The sequence below is a fragment of the Paroedura picta genome, chromosome 5, assembly GCF_049243985.1.
Source record: "Paroedura picta isolate Pp20150507F chromosome 5, Ppicta_v3.0, whole genome shotgun sequence".
Taxonomy (NCBI): Eukaryota; Metazoa; Chordata; class Lepidosauria; order Squamata; family Gekkonidae; genus Paroedura; species Paroedura picta.
This window is the reverse complement of record NC_135373.1, coordinates 50,238,493-50,263,442: the sequence shown is the minus strand read 5'-3', so window position 1 is coordinate 50,263,442 and position 24,950 is coordinate 50,238,493. Positions and strand designations below refer to the sequence as shown.

Here is a 24,950-nt window from a genome sequence, read left to right as displayed (position 1 = left end):
TCTGATTGGAATAAGAGCCCTGAAAAAATGGACCATAAAATCCCTTTCCATCAGCTGTTAGCCAAATTCATCCAGGAAGCCAAGAACACAAAATGAAACCAAGATCTGTTCTTTGGTGGTCCTTGTAGGGAAATTCCTTCTACCTTGGAATTCACCCTAATATTTTAACCCATGGGACTACATTTGTCTACTGGTTGGAACCCAGTTAGAAGCTCATAGTTGTTAGGAATGAGCAAGCCAGGGGTTGGGCCATCAATCCTGAATACAGACTACTTTAAATATTCTAATGACTTTGCCTGAAGCAGGCACTTTGCCTGAAGCAGGAAAATGGCTTTAACATCTCTCACATTGTTAGTAGGATGCACCTCAAGAAACAGAGGGGGAAATAGCTTAATGACTAAAATTTGTCCTCTTTCTCTTGAGGCAGGAAGGTCAAAATGATCCCAAAGCAGGACAGATATTGTCCAAGGAAAGATTATAAATATTTAGGCTATGGAGAATAATCTCTCATAATTTACAGCTTCACATGCCAAACAGGGACTCCATGTTGTACATGTGGTGAGGGTCATTATAGAGATGTCGCTACCCAGAGAACTTTAAACTATTGCAACTCTAAATAATCCTAACCTTCTCTTATTAAACATTGTTTTGGATAAGTGGAGAGAAAGGAAATTTCATGTTTCATCTTTTCTTTATAGAATCATAGAATCAAAGAGTTAGAAATGATCTCCAGTGTCATCTAGTCCAATTCCCTGCACAATGCAGGAACTCACAACTATCTGCCTACCCACAGTGACCTCTGTTCCATTCCGAAGTGATCCCCCACCAAAAATCTCCAGAATCCAGCCTGGCCTGGAGGAAATTCACCTACCATCCCAAAGTGGTTATGAGGAATTCCCTGGGTATGCAAGGAAGGCCCACAAGAGACAAACACTGGCATATACCTTCCTGCCCCCCCATTCACAATCTATCCAAATTCATAATATCCAAATACAAAAGCAGAATGCAACACTGTGTAGGCAGATGCAAAATCATTTATGTTAGGAGCTGTAAAGTTCCTCAAATATACAATGAAAAGAGATGTGTAACATTCACCAAACTACACTAGACATGGTTAATATAAAATTATTGACACCTTAGAGTTCCTGTTACAAAAATAGGTGCTGCAATTTTAGATACAGAATGACATCCAAAATATAACAGTTCAAAGATGGAATTCCGTAAAAACGTCCATTTAGATTACTGTTCTTCAGTTTGCCTTGCCATTATCTTTTTCAAATGAAGTAATTCAAATATAATAATCTACTAAAATATAAAAACAGCCCCAATAATGACACCGCAGGCACAAAGTTATGAGAAATCAGCATCATACAAACAAAATATATTTTACCTAATGAGATTCAAGCCTTGAATGTTAGAATGGGGAAAATCCACCTCCTCCACATAGGCAGATGAATCTCCTGAACATCATATGCCATATAGTAGTTTTATGCATTGTGTGCCCATTGATTGCTCACAACTGTGTTTAGTGTTCATAAAATCAGCATTTCTGTCAGATAGGTATCTAGCCGCTGCTTCAAAACTTCCAACATAGGAGAACCCACCACCTCCTGAGGAAGCCTGTTCCACTGAGGAACCACTCTGTCAGGAACTTCTTCTGGATGTTTAGCTGAATATTCTTTTGAATTAATCTCAACCCACTGGTTCTAGCCCGACCCTCTGGGGCAGCAGAAACCAACTCTGCTCCATCTTCTGTATGACAGCCCTTCAGATATTTGAAGATGGTTGTCATATTACGTCTTAGTCGTCTTCTCTCCAGGTTGAAAAAACAAGCTCTCTCAAGCGTTCCTCATACAAATTTCCACACCATCTGTACAACTTTTCATTATAACTTTTCATTTTTGCCTCAGGATAGTCAGCTATCACTTAGTCTTCAGTTACCACCTCCAGTCTTCCTATCACTATATCCCCACGGCCTCAGGCTTTGGGTCCACTTCCTCAAGGCCGCTTCCTCCTCCTTCATCAGTCTTCCCAAAGGCTTTAAAAATCCCTGCTCTTTGGGTCAGATCCCACTCTCTCACTGGGAGCACTGCAGCACTTCTAGCTCAGTTGTTTCTAATCTGGCCAAGCTGTGAGAAACCCCATCAGCCACAGGTGCAAACCTTGCTATCTCCAGTTTGGGAGCTGCTTTTAATCTGATTTGTCTGGGTCTGTTATATAGCCGCAGACTCTCAGGGCCTTTGAAAACCAGTAAAAAGCAAGAAATCCTATCATACAATAACAGTTGCTGCTATTATGTAAGCCACCTTGAGCTGAGAGGAAAGGCCGGGTATAAGTGATTAAATTTATATAGTCTTGGCACTTTATTCACATTGGATTGATATCAAAGAAAGCATTTTGCTCAAGCACAGTGAGATCATAGGCAAGAAACACTGCATGCAATATCAAATGGTTTAAGCACAAAGTGACCTTAAATGATTTTTATTTTATTTCTTTAGATTATCTGGCCTGTCTCTCCTGCCCGTAGGGATGAATGCAAGTGGGCTGGAAAAGATATTCTGGTAAGTGAAAATATTTATAGTTTCTTCACCCCGCCTTCCTCTTTTGTACCGCTAGTCAATATTTCATGAACTTTCATCTTTTTAAATTTTAAAGCATGGTTCCCCCCCCTTAAGAATTCTTTATGGTAGCTTTAGACATTAGTAGTTTATTCTTTCTCCCTGTGTGAGGTAGGTTTACATGTAAAGGCATGAGCACATAATTGTCCCCTTATTTAAGGGCTCTTACAAGTTTGACCTCGTTTCTGTAATGACTTAAGTCCTCAATTTGCAGTGAGCACTGAATAGACAGACCATTGTGAATGCAACAAGCCTCATTAATGTCAAGAAGTTGCCTTGAAGGCCTCCTGGGTCTTCCCTGACAAGAACACATTGATGCTTAAGTGATGTTAATCCCCCCATTGTGGTTTTTCAAAAGAGCCGAGAAAAGAAAACAGTTATTTCATGCATACATTTGCAAGGGCTATACTTCATCCATGTTCCTTTTCCCTCCCATATAATCCAACTGCTGGAGAGAAACCTGACTGAAAATGGTAGTGGTATTGACGGAGAAGAGGAAAAGAGTCATGAAACACATACTGCCCATGATGAAAATGAATACATTTTGTATAGGCCAAAGGGGAAATCACTGTGCATGCAATAGCGGGGGGGGGGGCAGGGGGAGTTTACCCCCAAGTGTATCTATAAGAGGCCTGATATTTAGAGGCAGTTCACTAAAATATTTATAATGGCAACTGCTGCAAGTCTGTATCCTAATGATATATCAGGTCATAAGTTCAAACAGGTTCACTAAACTTATCTAAGTCCCCAGTGGATAGTTTACTGTCTCTGTGTTTTAAAAGTCCTTACAGCTGACTTGATTTACATCAGAATTAAAACACAAAGAGGCACAGTTTCCTTGTGAGGAGGGAGAGGAACTGAATCTTCACAGCATCTTCTGTAAGATGGAGGTAGGGTAACAACATCATCATATAGCTAGGCATCTTCTCAGGACCAAACTAGATGTCACAGCATCCCTAGGTCTGGCCTAGGGAATGTTGTCATGATTGATTTTAGAAGGGAATTTAGGCCATTTTAATAGGCTGCAGCAGAGCAGACTCAGGCATTTCCTTTTTCATATGCTGAAACAGCTGCAGTGTATGAGGGTGAAATAGTGTGTGGGTGAAAAAGATTACCTGATCCTACTGTGCTGCTGTACTGATCAGGATTGGGTCATCAGAACATTTTTAAATGGCCGGAGTTCACTTCTAAAATGACAGCAATGTCCGTTGGTAGGAACATTCCTTCCTTCCTTCCTTCCTTCCTTCCTTCCTTCCTTCCTTCCTTCCTTCCTTCCTTCCTTCCTTCCTTCCTTCCTTCCTTCCTTCCTTCCTTCCTTCCTTCCTTCCTTCCTTCCTTCCTTCCTTCCTTCCTTCCTTCATAGATACATTCGATTTTTAGCCCGTCACACTCTAGAGACTCGTAGCATGTACAATATAAAATATTTCCAATATAAAAATCTCCATAAAACATGACACCCAATCTAGTTCCATAACAATGCTGACAGAACATTAAAATAAGCAACATAAACCAAGAAAGGCAGCCTAACTCCCTTACCCCTATTTCCTGCAGCCATCCATGCCCCAGGTGGGATACAGTAGATGTCACCATGTAGCCTGAGGAGGGGCCTCATTGTTCCTAGGCCTCACCTCAACCAAAGATCTTGTGGAAGAGCTCCATTTTGCAGGCCCTGTAGAACATTGATAGCTCCGTCAAGGTCCTAAGCTCTCCCAGGAGCTCATTATATCAGGTCAGGGCCAAGACCAAAAAGGCTCTGGCTCGGGTCGAGGCCAGGCATTTTTCCTTAGGACCAGGGACAACTAGTAGGTTAGCAAACATTAAGCTGAGAGCAATGAGGGGGGGCTTAAGGAGAAAGGCAGTCCCTCGGGGCCCAAGCTGCAGATGGCCTTAAAGATCAGCACCAATACCTTGAACCTGAACTCGGCCAGAATTTGGCAACCAATGCAGCTGCCTCAGCACAGGCTGGATATGGGACCTCCAAGGTGTACCAGTAAGGACCCTAGCAGCTGCATTCTGCACCAGCTGGAGTTTCCAGGTCAGGGATAAGGGTAGGCCCATGTAGAACAAGTTGCAGAAGTCTAGAGGTGACCATTGCATGGATCACAGTGGCTAGACAGACTGGCAGAAAGTAGGATGCTAGTAACTTTGCCTGGCTAGGATGGTAGAATGCTGTGCAAGCTACTCTCGTGACCTGGGCCTCCACAGAGAGGGAGATATCCAGAATCACCCCCAAATTCCTGCCTGAGGACAAGATGTTAAACTGCAGCCTGGCCAGGGTGGGTAGATTTGCTTCCTGGTCCTCCACCTTTCTGCCCAGCCACAGGACCTGCATCTTGGAGGGGTTGAGTTTGAATAACATCTAGTTTGGGACTTCTACCAAAAAAACAAAACTTTTTTTTTAAATGCATAGATCCAGAAAACAACCAGAAGTTTTGTACTTTTCCAGTGTTTCAAGAAGGCCCAAATGGTCTTGAAACATTTCAGTTCTGCAGCTCCTTCCAATGCAGAAGCTGCCTTCCGGCCCTTAGGGATGTTGTTCCAAAGTGTGGGGGCAGCTGTGGGGTCACAGACCCAGACAATCTGCTCCTATATGACTGCTTGGGGCAGGAAGAGGGGAAAACATGTCACCCCCTGATCCCATACGAGCAGCCATGTTGCCATATTGTCTAGTTAGACCCCCGTAGGCTTTGTATACCTAAATCCTTAATTAGGTATAGTGGGGAGGATTCCATCAGTAATTAGATGACATTTTAGTGGATACCTGCTGGCATCAGAGGAGCCAGCTAGGCAGTGAGGTAAGGTGTGCTCCCCCTACCTCACTCTCTATTATGTACAGGGGTGACAATTCACCCAGCCAACCTTTGCTCTCAGAAATAGACCCCTGCAGTCTGGCATATTTCAGTTGTTGCAGTAGAAATGCAGACACAACAGATTGAGTCCTGTTGTGTCTGTTTGTTCTAAGGTTCCTCAGATTTAAAAAAGGTTACGTTTCTTAAAGAGCATTTTGGCTGCCAGCTTGGGTTTGTTCCTTGAAGTTGACAATGCGTCAGAGCTCAATAATAAAGAATATTTTTCAGAGGATAAAGAATATCTCAACAGGAGAAGATGGAGTAGAAAGAAGATTCCTTTGAATGTTCTTATACTATATCTGTATGGCTAGTTGATATTTGTAATTGGCAGTGCTTGATGAATGTCTTCAGATTTTATGTTATAGCGGTTTTTAGTTTAAACGTTGTGATTGTCTGAAGGCACAGACAATTCTGTGTTGGAAAATTCCATCCCTTAGCCAGAGGTCAGCTGCAACGGCCGCATGGCTCTTATGAAATGTATATTAATTATAAGTAGCTGATATGAACCTTGCTAACTTTAAACATGACCTGAGACAAAAGGTCTGTTTTGTAACTCTGTTGGGTAGTATGTTGTATTTTTACTCTGCTGGAGTTCAAATAATTCCTTCCCCTCTGATGTCAATCATGAATAATGTGAAACTGATACACTCAGAGGTCTTGACACTTAACGTGCCATAGATGGATAAATATGGATTTCTAAAAGCTTTGGCAAAAACCTGCCCCCAACATCTCTGTTAAATACACAGCTGTGCTAAATACGATGTTCCCTGGAGGATATTTTTCATATGCTTTTTAATCATGCACACTATAGATTTTGCATATTCTAACACCAGGTAGGGCATCTTGTGTCATCTAGCAGACAAAGGAAGGGCTTCATTATTCTTTTCTGTATTTCTCAAGAATTGTTCACACATGTACGTATTGAACAGGTGATGGCTTACAACTGAATGTGTGAATTGACTCGATTAAAAAGAACTATGCTTTGTGGCAATAATGAAATGATATAGATCATCTAAGGCAGGGGTGGGCCAACTGTAGCTCTCCAGATGTCCATGGACTGCAATTCCCATGAGCCCTTGCCAGCTGGCAGAGGCTCATGGGAATTGTAGTCCATGAACATCTGGAGGGCCACAGTTTGCCCACCCCTGTTCTAAGGAGATTGGAGATAGCCCATTTCTACTTGATATTGAAACCAGCAAGTAATGATTATGCACATGTAAAGATATTCCTAGGCTTTAACCTGTTTCCACAGGTAACTCATGCCTTCTGCCTTTCCTTCCTTTTTAACCTCTCAGATCCTTACAAATACTTTTAAATTTCACTTCATATATGAGAAGTGTATCAGCGGTAATTAAGTATTCAAATGTTTATCTTGGTTGCCATGTTTAGCCTGGTCTCTTGGTACATTTCTCATTTTATGACTTCTTTGCCCTTGATGATTACTCATTGAACACATAAAGTGACCTATCTGGAAAACATTGTGGTTGAGGTAGTACAAGCTTGTTCAGAGATGCCTGGTGCGCCCAGTGCTCCAGCCTTCCCCAGCCATTTTCTCCCTCACTGTGGGAAGGCATTCCAGACCTTTGTAATTCCAGACCCTCAGCTCTCTATATTACTTGGGGAGGCTGCTGGGACAGAATGGGAGGGAAATAGAACCACTGTCTCAAAATGGGAATGGCTTAGGTAGAGAATCTGGTGACAGACTCCACCTGTCCAGAAAGGTAGAAATCTCCAAAGGGCAGGGAACAGGAAGGCGGTTACATGTAGAAATGGGGCGGAGCAACCTCCCTTTAAATTAAGCAAGTATGTAAAAGGCTAAGGAAAAAGGCGGCTGGAAAAGTCTGTATTTAGGGAACTTGCCAACCAGGGGAAGGCAACCCTAGGAGTGCATTTGAGCTCCTTCTTTAGCATGCTGAGACCACTGAAGCTCCAGGTAACCAAGACTACACCAGGATGGAACGCCAGCCAGCAGGCCCAGCTGGGGAAGTGAATCACAAAGGTGAAATGCTATTATTTCTCTCCATTAGATGAATTCTGCTGTGGTGTCCTGCCATATTCTGATGCCCAGAGGTGCTTAGACTGTGCTAGCATGAGGATTCTGTTGCCTCCTCCCCCAAACAGTAATTGAATGCAATATTACACATTTTTTTAAGGGCTGGAGAATAGGGCTGAAGTTTGGGGCTTTGAGATATCACTTATCTCCATACTACAGAGATCACAGCTTTGGATGATGGCCCCTATGGCATGATATCCTACTGAGGTTCCTTCTTTAACTCCTGCCTTCCTCAGGTCCACCCCCAAATCCCTAGACATTTCATAACCCGGAGTTGGCAACCCTACTGGGGAGGGATAGAAAGGGATGCAGCTGAAGATGCATCCTGTTGTGCTTCACTTGAAAAATCTTCCCCCTCCTAAAAAGATTTGCATGTAAGAGCTCAGTAGTGTATCCCTCCATTTCTGTCTCATGCCACATGTTTCTGTAGCTGGCAATGCCACAGTTGCAGAAGAGTCATTTGCAGTGGCTACCAGCAACACGGCCTCTTTAGATTCTATCCCTCTCCCCACCACATGGATTCATAGGGAGAGAACAGAAGCAAGGTTATATGCTGGCACTGGCTCGACTGCTCCCTTATCTCAGTAATGGGAGAGCTGAATGGTATCATAGGACATTACTATGGGATCTCTTGATTCAGGGGTTCCCTTCTCTTTGCGGTGTAGGTGGAGAATGCCCCAGCTGCAATTCCCCAGGCCCGTTTTGAGTGCAAACAGTATCTGAACAATTATACAGAGGTTATGTAGGTTGTAGCTTTCTTTAAGCGCTTTGCGTGCATGCACTGACCAAGGAAGCTAATTACTGTAGAGTCAGGTCAACTGTGAAAAGGACAGATGATGTGCCATGCAGCTTTTTTTTTTTTTGTAAGTTAGTGTCATGCCACACAGTGAAGGATTCTTGCATTAGGAGAAACTCTTTTAATGCCTGAATTATAAACTGAAGACATTCTGTGAGGATAAAAGCAGGATTTTCCTGTGAAATACTTTGTTATATATAGAAAAGACACTCAGTCCAAGAAAGCTTTGTATTCTTCACATGTATGCCATTTTAATAGGAATATAAATCTATGCTTAACATCCTGCCAGTGAAGATTTTAGAACCTGTTTGGCATTCAGTAGAGAAGAAAAAAATCTAACAAGTTATCATCCATCCCCCCTTTTTTGCCATTAAAGCACTTAGGACTTTTAAATAATTTTTTCTAAAGTCCTTGTTTTGTAACTCTGTCATTGAGAAACTGTTAATATGAACTTTTTGGGGTAGGTTCCTCCCGAGCTTCTTCATGCTGAGTAATTATGCATGGCTGCACTGGTCTGCAGGGGGTTTCTTATGGCAGGGCAGAACACATGGTCTTCCCTGCACAACTCTGGGGCTGGAAGGTTTTGCCACACCTCGTATTGTCGGCAATAGCAGAGAGGGGTGAGGGGCACAGGGGTCCCTCCGCACAATGGTGGAATAGTGACATGCCACTATCCCACCATCATAGGGGGTGTACAAATGCCCCATTATACTCTGCAGCACTACAAAGCCTAATGGGGCATTTTGTCTCCCTGTGGGAACACCATAGGTGGGGGGTTGGAGAGAAAGGTTTGGCTCTTCCCATATGCATGGAACTGGCCCAGTTTGGCTTCTGACGGCAGCCACAGCAAAAACGGGAACACTGAGGGGGGGGGGAATGTTCCCTTGTGGCGGGCCATCAGAGGCCCTAGAAGAATAAGAAGAGTTGGTTCTTATATGCCTCTTTTCTCTACCAGAACAAGTCTCAAAGTGGCTTACAAACCCCTTTCCTCTCCCCACAACAGATACCCTTTGAGGTAGGTGAGGCTGAGAGCCCTGATATTACTGCTGGGTCAGAACAGCTTTATCAGTGCTGTGGTGAGCTGAAGGTCACCCAGCTGGTTATATGTGGAGGAGCACGGAATCAAACCTGTCTCACCAGATTAGAAGTCTGTGCTCTTAACCACTACACCAAGCTGTCCAGGACTGGGAGGGGACGGGGCTGGCAGCAACATCATGCGTAAGTGGGGATTAGCCCCGCTGCCATGCCGCCACCAGATCAGCCTTTCTGCCCCATGCATAATTGGTCACTGTCAGCTCCCATCTCCTCATGGCTTATCTCAGCACATGGTAACAATAGATATTTTTGTCCACTTTCACCATGTTGGCCCCATGGAACTGCAAACTCTGTAAATATCTGACGTAGGGAATCACCTGTATTTTTGCCATATTGTAATGTTGTTTTAATTAAACTAAGCAAATTGCATAGCTGTTCTGTTTTTTTAACCAAGTGTGAATTGTCCCAGGATTTTCCTTCAGATATACCTTATTTGCTTATAAAGAGTACAAAAATTGTAATCAAAAAGGGGGGGGGGGGAGAAACTGCTCATTTAGACTGTAGTTATATTTTATACTGTGAAACTTAGAAACTTAGTGTGTTTAATCCTGAAAAGAGAATATTGTAGATTGTGGTGAGTTTTCTCTTTTAGAAATGGAGATGTTACAGGGGGAAAAGGGTAAGTTGATCCTCTCTATCTGCTGGCAGAACAACTTCGTTTTTGTTCTGTTGCAGCAAATCCACATATTCCTTTCCTCTGTCTCAGTTAAACAGGCCTTTTCTGATTAATTGATATCCATGACTCTAGACCATTTTAAGGGTGTCACAGCTATGTTATAAAAAGCAATTTTGCAAATCCTGCTTCTATATCTTGACTGAATTTTAATTTGAAGGGAAATTTTAACTTCCTTCAGTGAAAGTCCATATTTTAATATTTTCTATGGGAAGGTAAGAGAAGGCATACTCTTAAGTTAACTTCAAACACTCTGGACTCATACAGTCAGTGTTTGTTGACAAATGCATATACACTGCTAAGCAACTGCTTCACTCATTTCCAGCAATATACCATTCCTTTTAACACTTCCTGTACATATGTTAACATTCCTGCTTTCAAATGGAGAATCAAGTACATTTATCATGAATATTTGCAGCTGGAAACCTTTGCAGGATATGTAAGCAGTTACTTTCAAAAGACTAGCTGCTTGATTAGGAGTCTACATGGTTTATAGGCATGTAATAGGTTGGCTGAGGTTGCCTTCTGCATTCTGCATTCTGCCTTATCACCAATAAATGACTACAAGAGGAAATGCCTTATCTGTGATTAATGAGCCCATCATGACCTCAAATATGATGCTTAGCAGTATACAAAATGAGATAAGCTAAGTCCTAACAAAATTAAAATATTAATCAGTAACTGAAGGAACAATTTGTATGAAAGTATTACTATATTACAGCTTTTGTATGTTTGATGAAACAGTAGCAAGATCCCTGTCCTAATGGGAAATAGGGCTCATAACTTTCAAGAAACGTGAATAGACTCAGTTGACCTAGGCTTCCTTTGTGCACTGAGCCTTGTTTTGTACATTCAAAAGTCTCTCCTTGGTTGAAGTTTAGCTATTGCCAAGTCGTCCAGATCAAGCTTGGTCTAAGAGGCTTTTCCAGAAGTCTCCAGAAGTATCTTCCTGAAGTCCCTGCTGTGGGGAGGAAGATGGGACCATCCTATTGTCTTTAGTTGGACTTATTATGCCCTGGCAGGACAGCAGAATACACTGATGGATTGTGTGAAGACATGCATGGGTCTAACCTGAGAAAATCATTACTGGGAGGTTTTAAAAGTTTTTCTTTCTAGGAAGAAAACAGACAGGAAGAAATCGGTTCAGTGGCTTGCCAGCCTCCCCTCAACGGGTGAAATGAGCTCCCGGGAGAGCTGCGGGCCCTGCGGGATCTTTCAACGTTTATGGTTGAGGCCGGGGCTGATACTATAGATCTATGCCCCCCCCCCTGGGATTTGGGATTGGGACCTGAAATAAACATCATCAGGACCTCCTCTCCACCCACTAGTAGTGGGATGGGGGAAGTTGAGTTGCCGATCTTCACCATGCTGGTAATTTTGGTAATGTTATTATTGTTTTTAATGGGGGTTTAATGGGGATTTTAGGATGCTGTAACCCACCACGAGCCGCAAGGGAGTGGTGGGAAATAAATCTAATAATAATAATAATAATAATAATAATAATAATAATAATAATAATAAAACAACTACCTGTTAAGAAATGTTAATAAGTCCAGTTTGTAGTCTGTGACCTTGGGAGTGGCAGAGCAATGTTAAAAATATACTTAATCAATATTCTTTTTGTTGGATATGTACCATGTGTGCATTTTTGTTCAGTGTATGCTTTCCCAATGCCAAAGTTCCTCTGTGTGTTCTAAGTGTGTCAGTGAGACCAGAAAGTTCCAAAGGGTTCTCCTTCTTTGGAAATTTTGAAGCAGGGGTTAGGTAGTCATCTGACTGAAATGCTGATTTTATGAACTTAGGCAGATTGTGACTGGGTGGGCAGGAATGGGTGTGCCAGTGTTTGTCTCTTCTGGCCCTTCCTTGCATACACAGGGTATTGCTGATCACCACTGTGGGATGGTAGGTGAATTCTCTCCAGGCTAGGCTAAATTCTAGAGATTTTTGTTGGGGGATCACTTGGGCATGAAAATTGGGGTCACTGTGGGTAGGCAGATAGTTGTGAGTGTCCTGCATTGTGAATAGGGTTGGACTTCATGCCCCTGGATGTCCTTTCCAACTCTATAATTCTATGAAAACCCTAGGCTTCTGCCATACAGATAATGACTAGAATCTAATGCAAACACCTAAGTGTCCATTGATTTTTTTTTCATCTGTAGAGTAGGTGTTTTGACAGATGGGTGGACTTTATTTTTATAAGGATCCAGGATACAGTCTGTATTGCGCATCTCTGTTGTTTGTTTGCCAAGCCTTCTGCTCTGGGCTCCACTGTTTTTTCCCTCATAAACATTGTTTATTTTGCTGTCTATTCTCTTTTACTGGAATTTCTCCTATCAGACTGAGACACAAATATTGAAAGGCACTTAATAAAAAGAAGGGTTCCTCACTAAGACATACTGATTTTCAGAGCGTGACGATCTCCAGGGACATCTGAGGAAGATGCTTTTAGACACTCCCTAACAAAAGACTCCCAAATGGTGCCAGGACAAGGAAGTTCTTGCTAGGGAGAACCTGATTATTGTATCCACTACAAGTTCCTCCTTTTTTTCTCCTGTAAGTCTTCCCAGTAAACACCCAAGATACATCTTAAATTGGTTAGAACTGCATGGCAGCTTGAATTGGTGATGATAAGGAATGTTATGGGTCTAGATGGGACCCTGTGCATATTGGTGATTGTCATTCCTGTAACAGTGCAAAATAACCAGTGCAAGTTCCAAAAAGGAGTGATCATTTTTTTAAGGTAAGAGAAAAAGAAGCCCACTACAGTAGTTCTCTGTCAGGCATTCTTTGGCAGTTCCTCCATCAAGAAAGTGCTGAGTACTCAGGCTCAATGGACATCTTCCTGCCTTCCTGGCTCTGAAACTCAAACTTCAAATGCTGTCAAATGCTGAGGTTTGACAGATGGGATATTAGAGCAATAAAATGGGATGGGATACTTCTTCCTCCTCTTCTTTGGGAGTTCAATGAGAGCTTGGGTTGAGGAATATTTGCACTCCTGAACTTATGAGAGACACTTTTGTCCATCCATCCATCATCCATCCAAATGTGTCATGCCCCAAACTTCACTGCTTTCAGAAATGTAAGCGGAGATGTGCAAGCAGATTTTGCTCTGATTTTGGGAGAGGTAACTGCAAGATGGTTATAGCTGAGCCAGTTAACCTCTACTGATCAAACCCATTATCTTCTGCTTTGTGCCATTATGTTTTCTTGCTTGCTTGCTGTGATTTCTTTAACATGCTTATTAGCCACATTTCTTCTTTAAAGAACTCAAGTCGACTGACAACATGGATTTATTTATTTACTTCATTACATCTATAGGCTGCCATTCTTGGCCAGACAGCTTGCAGTGGCTAACAAAAAATGTAAAATGCAGAATTCAAATTATTAACCTAAGACAATATTCTAAAAACAACATGTTCCCCCATACATCCCCCCATACAATCCCCTCTTGTCTGCCATTCCAGGCAGATGAAGATGTTACCTAAACTGGAGGATGTCAGAAGAAGGGCTCAAGATGTCCCTCTAGCCTGGCCTCAACCAAAAGCCTGGCAGAAGAACTTTGTCTTACAGGTCCTGTGGAACTGCATTAGCTCCAGTAGGGCCTGTAGGATATAACACATAAAACAAAATCCATTTTAATCCATTTAAAAACATAAATATTCACAAATTAAAGTTAAAATTTAGGACTGCTAATAAAGTTTAAAAAATTGTGGTCCTAAATACATCCGTCTTCAACTGCCTCCTGAATATCAAAAGTAAGAAGACCAGATGAACCTCTCTGGGGAGGTTGTGCAATTACTGTGAGGATGCAACTGAAAAGGGCCTTTCTCTTGTGCCCACCAAACAAATTTCATTGATTGAGGGGACAAACAAGAGGGCTTCTCCCTGTGATTCTAATATCTAAGTAGAAACATATGGGATAAGACGGTATTTCCGATAATCCATGTCTCAAGCAATCTAGGGGGGGAAACAGCACCAGCAAAGAGGCACAGGAAACCGAATTCCATTGGTGAGGTTCTAGGCAGGAACACCAGACAGCTGAGTGGTATACCTTACTCTTCTCCTACCAGGCAAGAAGTTTCTGGACACCTTCTGTGCACACTTTAATATCCATAGAGATGAGTGAAAATTAGGGTTGCCAGCCCATCCCCCACTGGAAGTGAGGGATCCCCTGCCTCCAGCTGACAGGTGGGGGGGACTTACCAGAAACAGGAAGAAGGTTTCAGTTTTATTTAGAAATGAACTACTGGACAACTATGCTTTCCCACATCTTGCATTTATGTGGATTGCCTCCCACCCTTGATTTGATTAAAACTTGTGAATTTTGTAAAATTCAAGATTGGGTTTGTGGAAAAGATGCTTTGTGTGACAGGGATCTGATTCTAAACTCTAGATTTTCAGGTGGTATCCAAGCCTTAAATCTGCTAGATCTTTCTCTGGATATCTAAATGATCTAACAAATGCCCATCTTAGAAAAGCCTTTACTGCTCTAAGGTTTCACACCTTTCATTCTTCACAATTGCATGGCAGATTTAATCAGGTCCCACCAGATTGTTGGTTGTGCCCTTGCGGCCTTAACCAAGTAGAAGATCTTATCCACTATGTCCTGTATTGCCCTCTTTATAATGACATTCGAATCAGGCTGAATACAGTCATGTCCACTGTCTCTGGATCTGACGATGATAAAATATTTCTTTTGGCTGGCATGTTCCCTCCTGTCACTTAAATGGTTGCTAATTTCATTTCCTTATCTGTTATTATTAGAAAATAATACTTGAATTCCTTTCAAGTATGGCTGAACAATCCTGATTTTAGTTGATGTATAATTCTTTTTTGTCACTTCGCTGCTTTTATTCTGCACTTGCAATTTCCTTATTGTTTATACTGTGACATATATGTGTGTGTGTGTGTGTAATTTTACTGTTATATTGCATTGTCTGCATGATTTTTATGGCTTTGGCTTCAATAGCAAAATTCAATTCATATAAAAACAGGAAGAAGGTCCAAACTATGACTTCATCACATAAATGATATCACAGTGATGCACTGGTATTTGAGGAAAATCTATATGGTAGGAGCCATTTTTTACCATAAAGTTTTTGCCCAAATACCAGAGTATTCTTTGATGTCACAACATGATGACATCCCTCTGGATACGCACTGGAAGGGACATTGCCATGTCACTGGTAACGTAGCTTTGGCCTCCTTTCTGCTTCACAGACACACCCTTCTCCATCCCCTGATGATTGCCAGGAGGAACTTGGCAACTCAATTGAGAATCCTGGGCAAAAAAACTGAAGTGAGGTCATAAAAGAGCATTATGATCTAGTGAACAAAATCTGCTCAGGATCTCCATCCCCAAGGAAATTAAACTGGCCTCACCCAGGCCCAGGCTTGGTGGAACGCTGTGCCAAGTGAGATCAGAGCCCTCTGAGACCTCAAACAATTCCACAGGGCTTGCAAGACAGAGTTGTTGTGGCCAGCTTATGGTTGAAGCCTGAAATAGCATCTGAATCCACTGGCCTACCCATCAGAATCCACCAAACTAAGCTCTAAATAAACGGTTAATTGTATGACCCCCCCCCCCTTCTCATATGCTAAAGAGAGCTTATGCAATTTAGCCATTCATTCTTCTGTTTTAAGTGTTTTAAAACCTTCTTTAACCGAATATAAATTCCTATTTTTGTATTTGTGATCTTATGCATGTAATTTATTATTTGTTATAATCAGCTATGAGTCCATGGACAGAGGGTGGAAAAGAAATACAAATATAAAATAAAAGTAATATAGATCTTCCCTTATTGGGTTATTTAAAATTGTCTTTGGACCTCATCCTCAGTTAGTCTTTGACAGACAGGTTCAGGCTATAGAAATGCGTGGGGTTTTTTTCTAGTGGTTCTGTAATCTTCCCTTCAGATATATAGCATTGTCTCTGTTTCCCGTTTCTGCTGGGCACTACCGTCTCTGTACTGAGTTCCCTGTATTTATATAGAAATTGTCTTTGCTCTGCTTGCCAACATCTTACACTGTAAGATCACAAGGTTTAAACTACTCTGTTAAGGCCAGTCAAGTCATTCCAGGCCTACAGCCAGAAGAGCAGGAGGAAATGCTTTGTTTAAGATTCCTGATTTTGTCACCAGTATTCTGAATAATATTGTGTGCCAAATTTCACAATTAAAACTTTTCATAAAAATGCTCTGTGAGGAACAGGGGAGCACCATAAAATACTGGCAGAATATTTCAGGCTTGGCTGTGTCATAATAAACCTTATGTCAACTCCTGTGCCATTTGGCTCAATCATTCACATATGCAAATGTAATTAGGCTTTGCAGCAGCCAATACCCAGGTTTCTAGTACCAATACCATTTTGATTGACATGCCTTCTTTCCAGTTGACTGCAGCCATTAGGGTGGGAAGTAATGTTGGGCAAACAGGATTTTCCCATAGAGTTGTGGGAGTAGAGAGTCTCCCACAACCTGTACCACCCAAATGGCAACTTTCAATTGGGAGCAGGAAGTTAGGGCTGTGGATCATTCTTGTCTTTTCTTAGCTTTCTGCCAATATTGGGCTGAAACAACAGCCAGTCTTGTATGACCTTAAAGACTAAGAGATTTATTGGATCATAGGCTTTCATGGTCTAGTGGCTAGAGACAATGTCAATGATTAAGTAGGCTTTCATCCATGGAGGCTTATGTCATGACAGATCCGCTGGTCTTCAAAGTGCCACCGGATATTATGTTGGTAAGTTGTTCTAACGATTACTGATTTTATGTTGAAATGAACCACTGTGAGCACTGCAAGACTGACATTATTATCACAAATCAGTATAAAAAGTCATTTTATTCAGCATGAGTCTGCGTATCTTTAGCAATGACATGTTTTGAAAAATGTAAGACTTTAGAGTGTTTATTTCCTATTTTATGGCAATTGTTTATGCAACAATTACTGGCAAAAGCATGTCCTGTTTAAAAGATCTTGGTGTTATACATGTCTTCCTATAGCAAATTGCCAACACAGATGGAGAACAGGGAGAGGTACAGAACTAAATATCATCTTTGGAAGTGGTTGGAGTAGTTGATTTATTTCTTTTACCTGTCTTCTTGAAAGGCGCATTGGAAGGGGGAAAGATTATGAACACTTAAATATGTGAGTGCATATGAAATTCAATATACATTGGTCCAAATGGTGCTCTTTTCCTAAGTTGTATGTATCACTATTTATTTATTTCATTTATAGTCTACATTTCTTGCTGAGCCTCAGGTGGATTACAACATTTAAAATCAATGCAGTAAAAATTTCAACCCACCCAACTAAACAGTAAAACAGTATACCAAATAAACAACACAATAATATTGTCTATTTTTGTTATAGACATTAAAAGCTACCACCCTATTCCATTTCTAAAAATATCTTCCTGAACCATTCAATTTTCTACATTCTGCAGAATAATAGACAAGCCATTTTACCAAGTGGGAGACACAACACCAACTGCTTGAGTGCAGGCAGCTATTGATCTTACCCATTTGCAAAGTGAAACCTTCAGGTGTCTTTGCTTGGATGAGTAAATCTGTCATTTAGGGTAAGGCAGTCCTGTCAATTAGTGAGTTTGAGGCCATGAAGGACTTTATAGGTAATAATAATCTACACCTTGAATTGAACCCAGAAATTAACCAGTAATCTGTGGAAGAACTGCAGGAGAGGTATAAAATGTATGTTCCATCTAGCTCCTGATGGTAACCAGGGTGCAGTATACCAAATGGAATTTCCAAGTTGGCTTTAAGGGCACACCTATGTAAGAGTATGATATAGTAGTCTTGCCTCTAAATAACTGTATCATAAACTGATACGGCCATATTGACTGGGTCACTGTAAAGATTCATCCTGCAGACTAAATGTAGATGGAATTTGCAGCTGACTTTACTTCTCCAGCAGCAATGCTGGGTGAAAAAGATCTTAACTTTGTCATCGAGGATCAACTGAGTCCCATCTGATGTGGGAAGCACAGTATCCAAAACTTCAGCCTTTCTAATCAGCATATAGTCAGGATTCAATTCCAACTTGTACTTCCTTATTCATTTGACCACAGCAGTAAGGCTGGCCCAGGGCCAGTACAGCAGCATCAGGTAGACTGGAGAAAGAAATATAGAGCTGGGCATCATCAGCATATTGACAACATCCAACTTCGAATAATTAATGATCCCTCCCAATAGCAGTTCTCTGATCCATAATGAATGAAACAATTCCAATCCAATCTAACTTCTGCCTCATCTAGAGAACAGTTGTAATTCTGAAAGATCTTCAGTGACCAGCTGGAGGCTGGCAAGCCTAGTCATTAAGAAAGCCCTGGATTTGTTCTGCTACCAAAACCACAAATAAGAGACTGGACAATAATTATCCACAACATTCTTATTCAGTAATGGTCAAATAACTGCCTCTTTTAGTGGCTGAGGGAAGGTGCCCTGTGATAGTGATTTATGATATAAATCAGGGGCTTGTTTATCTGCTCCTTACATTATTTCATCAGCCAGGTTGAAAAGGGATCAAGAGAGTTAATGGTGGCTGTCATGGCTCCCTAGATCCTGTTGACATCTGACATAGTAAATGGATTGAAATTATCCATAAATGAACTAAAAGGTGGACTAGACACACCTCTACTTCCTGGACCACTACAACTTCTAAATTAGAGGACATTTGAGAAATTTTAGCAACAGAAGAACTTTGCAAAAGTGTCCCAGCTAACTGCCAATTACTGAGTGTGTAAAGACTCAGACCTAGGTCTTTAGCAAGTGCCTAAACACTCTCTAAAATAATTGAGCTGCATGTAAACTAGCTGACACAATAGTAGCAGCAAAGTATGAGCATGACCTAATAGTGAACTCTGGCACTTGCTCCCTTGCTTCTCCTGAGAAAAGTGAAAGGGTTGCCAACTTCGAGGTGGCACCTGAAGATCACCTGCTATTACAACTGAGATCAGCATTATACCCTGCTGAACAGTCTTCCCAAAGCTCTACCTGCAAAATCTCCAGGTATTTGCCAGCTAGAGCTATTAACCCTAAGAGGGGGAGAACCTTATCAGTAGCTTTCAATAGCTTTATGTTCTAGACTCTCACGGTTGATTCAAAAGTGTTATGGGAATATACTTGTTCATGGCAATCCTGGCATGTCAAGGAATGACTCGCATAGCTGGTATATGTGAAGGTATCTCCAAGACTGGCATAGCTGGTACATGTGAATTGTCAGGACAGGAGCATGCAAAATCTCATCTACCAGGGGAAAACAATAAGTTGAACAATAACCAAATTCCAGCAACAATTTGGCCTGGCTAAGACTATATGTGCTTCCTTGGATGTCATATTTTCCCCAGGGGCATATATGGGTCATATGGGAAGCCATGTTCTGAATTTCTATACTTTGCAGCTCAACACAAACCCAAATCAAATTGGAGCCATGGAAGATGGGGTAAAGGGGTTTAGGCCTGAAGGGGCCTTCAGGGTTCTTTTTGCCCCACTGCAGGAGTGTAATATTCATCAGTATGAGTACAGCCCCATAAATAGCACCCCTGGAGCCATTTCAATTTAGGAAAATGCATGGGGTGAAGTAAACTCTAGCCCTCAATTGCAACTAGCTTTTGCGACCCTGTACCCATTAAATGTTACTGTATCAATCAGAAACCTTCACTTTGAACTATGTTTCTCAGTGGTAAAATCTTTACCATCATTTTGATAGTATTTATTGCAACTTAATGTCCTTGTGTTTACATTTTGGGGACATGTAATATAAAAAGGAACCTAATAGAAGAGAGTTTAAAGACTCTTTTAAAACGGCTGTAAAATGTAGGAAAGCTATTTTAGCAATTGTAGTTGGAATGGAAACTTTCAGTGGTAAATACAGCTCATAGTCAATGGTTTATTGGTCTAAGTAGCCCTTAATAGTGTTTCATTAGTTCTGTAATTTCTGTAGTCCATAGTTAAAAGGAGCTGTGCTAGATGAGAGAAATGTTTAAAAGAGCAGGTGGTGGAAACCTGTTGTGCTGTCAATAGTGTTAATTTTAATCTGGACACAATCTGTTTACATTAACAAAGGGGCTCTGTGTAAGTCTGAAGTAATTAATGGAAGAATTTAGCCTCAGGGGTCAGTTTATCTACTACTTAATGCTGCTTGTCACCTTCTGGACTTCAGTAATGCAGGAGGATTGCAAGTCTCTATTTAAGAAACTGCTTAGGAATCATGCTTGCTGGAAAGATCTTTCACCTTTGTGGAATTGTTATGGATTTCAGCCTTTGGGAATGAGAGCAGAACATCTTTAAACAGAAGAGAGGCCAAATTGAGTGGTAGAAAACATGCTTTACTTCCACAAGGCTCTGGACTCAGCCCCTGCCCTTTCTAGTGAAAAAGACTGAAGACAGCAGGACAGGTAAAAGACCTTAGAAACTGAGTGCCCCTTGCAGCAGATAGGATAGCAAATTAAAATCTCATTGCTTCTTTTGGAATGCAAGGGTTAACTGTGGTATGTTTATTGTAGAGAGATTACAATGGAACAGTCTTTCACCCCCTATGATATTTGTGTGTGTTGGCTTAGCTTCATGTGGTACTCTACTCCTTAGTTGTTTGGTAGAACTGTACACTGCCTGATATTGTTTGTCCTGAAACTAGCTGCTCTCATCCCAGTAGCATCTTGATGATAAATGAATACTATTTTGAACACATCAATCTCTGCTGGGTAGACCTAACAGCAGGAATGTGAATGAGTGTCCTATTCCTGATTTGATAACTGGATACAGTTCTGGGAAAGGGATAAGATGACACAATCAGGTTTGTGATTTACATTCTGGATGTGATTTGCATATCCAGTGGCTGTATGAGTCCAGGCAGCCCTGACTTCTGGGACCCAGGAAGGGGGGGGGGGATAACATGGGGATAGGCACAAAATAGGATGAGATTAATGTTGCCCACTACTTCTTAGGTGCTTTTTATTTCTGCAGATCTGTAAGCTCAAATTTAATTAACCATTAATCAAAGTAAACGTGAAGTTCAACGGTTATGGAATACTCTAATAAATCAAATGAAAAATTAAGCTAAATATATATCACATATATACATTGAAAAATAGACTCAGTTGATGAGTAGCATGGAAGAAGCAGGCATGTACCATTATGTAACTGTAAAATGTTAGAGATGTGGGTCTGATAAATGTGTTTTACTCTTTCTTTGTGGAAGAAAGCTGGTTTAATAACTTCAGGGAATCTTTTTAAGGGATGAGATTTTTAAAATTAATTGGAGGGGATTGTAGAATTAATGAAACCCAAATGTTCAGTATCTCCAAGTGTGTCAAGTGTTTTCCATATTGTTAAGAAATTCCAAAGGTTTAAAATCTAACATTTAGTTTGAAAGAGTAATGAAGGATGATATCTAAAAAGAAATTAGCACCTCCTATTTATGTGCTGCTGTTCAATTTTAATCATTCCCTCCAAGTTTTTGTGATGAAGTGAAAAAAGAGCCTGTGTGTTTGTGTGTGAAGTTCTATTGAGTCACCACCAACTTATCGCAACCCCTTCATGTTTAGTGAGAAGCAGAAGTGGTTTCATATTGCTTTCTTCTGCAGAGTCTTTCTTGGTGGTATCTCGACCAAGTACTGACCTTGCCTAGGTTCCAAGAGCTAATGAGACTGGACTATATTACACCATTCCATATCCCCTAAAAAGAGCTTAATAAAGTAATTTTACAGTGAAAGTGGACATGAATATCAGGTAATTGGTTTCAGAAGTAATCTGAATAAAGTTCACAAAGTTTTCATTCACATTTGAAAAACTTTCACAAGTTTTTCTTCAAATTGGGCCTTATACCATATGTCTGAAATCTAGCAGTGCTTGAGGTACATGCTGATAATATCAGGAAAGCAAAGGGTTTGGGGTTTTTTCTTGCATTAAAAAAAATAAACCAACAAATCCGTTTACTATTTTGTGTCCTTCAAGCTCATTGTGCTATTAGCTACCAAAACTATTTTAAATACATAAATCTTTTGGAATTGTTCTCAGATTCTGAATTTCTGGCATCCAGTTATAGGGCAGATTTATAATGCGACAGGGTGTTAATTATTCTCTGATCCTATCGGGCCATCTGAAGAATATTCTCAGGAGATTCTTTTAGAATGTGTACAGTGTATTGTAGTTTAAACCAGTGGTCCCCAACCCCCGAGCCTCGGCTCAGTGCCAGACTGCAAAGGCTTCGGTGCTGGGCTGCGGCTCCTTCTTCCCGCCCCCCCCTGCAGCGAGAAGCTCACCAGGCCGCGAGCAAATTGGCCACTGAAGCGGCCGATTCGCTCGCGGTCTGGCAAGCTTCTTGCTTCGGGGGGGGGGGGGAAGGGAAGCTTGCTGGGCCGCAAGCTAATCGGCCGCTTCAGTGGCCAATTTGTTGGCGGCCTGGAGGGGCAGGGAGAGGGAGCCACAGCCGCTGGCATGCCGGCGGCACAAACACGCACACGTGGCAGTTTTGTGCATGTGCGCATGCGCAGTGCTGCCACGCATGTGCGTTTGCACCCCCGCCGGATGCAAACGCGCATGCACAGCAAGTCTGCGCATGCGTGTTTGCGGTGGGGCTGCCGTGCGTGCGTGGGGCCCCGGGCCGCCCTCTCCCCCCACTCAGAAACAGTGGTCCACAGCAGCCAGAAGGTTGCGGACAACTCGTTTAGACAGTGTATTTTAGTTTAGGCAAAATTCTGTCTCTTTTGCTGTAATAGAGTGGTAATGGAAAATTAGGAGATGTAGATAAATGACAATGTCAGATAGCAAAGCCAGGAATGTCCCTAATCAATTTGTGGAGAAATGAGGATAGAAGATGAGGATGGAACTTTGGGCTACTTAATTGCTTACTGATTGTAATTTATGTCTTGGTTTTATTTGTATTATTTTTTTAATGGATAGAATTGTGATCTCAGTTGTCTTCTCAAATCCTGATCCTCCATGTTAAAGGGATCTACTGGTGATTTTTTTGTTTCCATATAATGGTGGTACTCCTTAGCAGTCCAAGAGGCCTGCTTGTTACGGTAGTAGCCTCCAGTTCCCTGCTGATACCTCTCAGGCTGCTGGGATGGGGGGGGGGGGAGTTGTCACCCTGACATAATGCCATAATTTCCAGTTTTCCTCCAAAACTGATGTTGTACATTGGTGCAACATCAGCATGTCTATTTCTATCAGTGAATTGCCAACTGTGATTGGCAACCCTTGTTACTATACGCAGCTCCCCCTCCCCCCATCTCTTCTCCATTGCTAGGAGAAGAGACATGTTAAGTGTCAGTCTTTCTTCTTGTGTGTTGTGGGGAACCAAGTTTTCCTGTGCTTTGCACTTAATGACTAGGAAAAAGCTCCATCAGCCAATTTCCCTATGTGTGTTCATTGTGTGCATCATTCACAGCTGAAAATGTGAAGTCATATGAGGTCATATGAAAACAAATCTTCTCTATGGTAGCTTATTAGCATAGATGCAAGTTATTATGTGCTTCAGTGGTACTTTGATGAAGACACAGACTGGCATAGGGTATAAAGAGAGGTGACCAGCCAGATGGAGAAAAATGTAGAACTGAGCTGAACAGCAAACCTGGAACCATTAACATAGTTTTACCCATTTCTTTTTTAACATCAGAGAGATACGTTTTAGAGCCATTTATACCAACTTGATGATTTCTCTTGTGATCAGGGGCTATAATATTTTGTGGTTCAACAACATGCTTTTATTTATTGTAATTGATGATTCCTTACGTGTTGTAAGATACCATTTCCTTTTCCTCAAATGGGAGTTATTTGGTCTTTGAAACCACAGGTAAACCCTAACTCAAGATTTATCAACCAGGGTTTTATGAAAACCCTGGGGTTTCCTGACAGATCGGGAAGGGGTTCCTGAATGGGTGAGAGCTAATTATTTTTTGATACATTTTTAAATTTGTTAAACATTTGACCATACATGGTCATGTTGACCTGCCCCCCCCCTCACAAAATGGCCAATGATGGGCATTGAGGGGGTGGGAAGGGTAGGGGCCCCAAGTATGCTTGTGTGCTGTTTTACAACCATATTCTGCATGATCATGCCACTTCTGGGGTTTCTCGAAGCCAGAATAACTTTTCAGGGGTTTCTCAGTGGTAAAAAAGTTGGAAAGAGTAAATGTTTACTAGGGAATATCTCTATTCCCTCTATTTCCAAAGTTTCTTCCTGACTGCAGGAACAGAGCCTGAATTTGAAGAAAAAAAATGTTTGGATTGCAGACCATGAGACTGAAATGCTATTTGTGAAAAAGGAGTGGTTATGTGTTAGGGCTAGAAAGGTAAGCTCCTTATTGAGATCTTACCATTTCAGACTGTGGCCAGCTAAGTAAATCTCTCTCCTCATTTTATGATTACTTTAATTATGTTATTCATTCAATGTTGCAATAAAACATTATGTTTAAATGAAATGTTTTTATTGGAAACTGCTTGACAAAGTACATCACTGTGACTGTGCAGTCTGGAAGAAAACATGCCTGGGAATGAGTACAATATTTATACTAATTTAATTTAATTTTTTTCACTTTGTAGAAAGAATGTGCCAACTTCATCAAAGTGCTTAAGACTTATAACCAAACACATTTGTATGTCTGTGGAACAGGGGCTTTCCATCCAGTGTGCACATATATTGAAGTTGGAGGACATCCTGAGGTAAGTGTGAATCAAAATAAATATGCATTTGGGGTTTTTAAAAAAATCATCAATAACTTTATTAGTGCTTTCCTCCCCATCCTTTCTTAAGTGCATTATAATGAATTAATTAATGCAACATGTTTCATCCCTGGACATATGACTAGGGAAAATTGCAGTGTTTATCTGGGTGGGCAGTTTAT

General features: G+C 41.3%; 1 protein-coding gene across 2 annotated transcripts in view; it reads left to right on the top strand.

Annotated features, from left to right (window-relative positions):
• Nucleotides 1–24,950, top strand: part of SEMA3A (semaphorin 3A) — a 206,490-nt gene that overhangs the window by 51,159 nt on the left and 130,381 nt on the right. Inside the window, exons 1-3 of one of the 2 annotated variants that reach the window (XM_077337861.1) lie at nucleotides 2,103–2,154; nucleotides 2,499–2,561; nucleotides 24,649–24,768. Coding sequence is in view for 1 of the 2 variants with exons in the window: in XM_077337860.1 (XP_077193975.1) it covers nucleotides 2,499–2,561; nucleotides 24,649–24,768 (183 nt within the window). In the remaining variant the exon portion in view is untranslated. Of the gene's footprint in view, nucleotides 1–2,102; nucleotides 2,155–2,498; nucleotides 2,562–24,648; nucleotides 24,769–24,950 lie in introns of those variants that run through there. The other variant, XM_077337860.1, reaches the window with a different exon arrangement.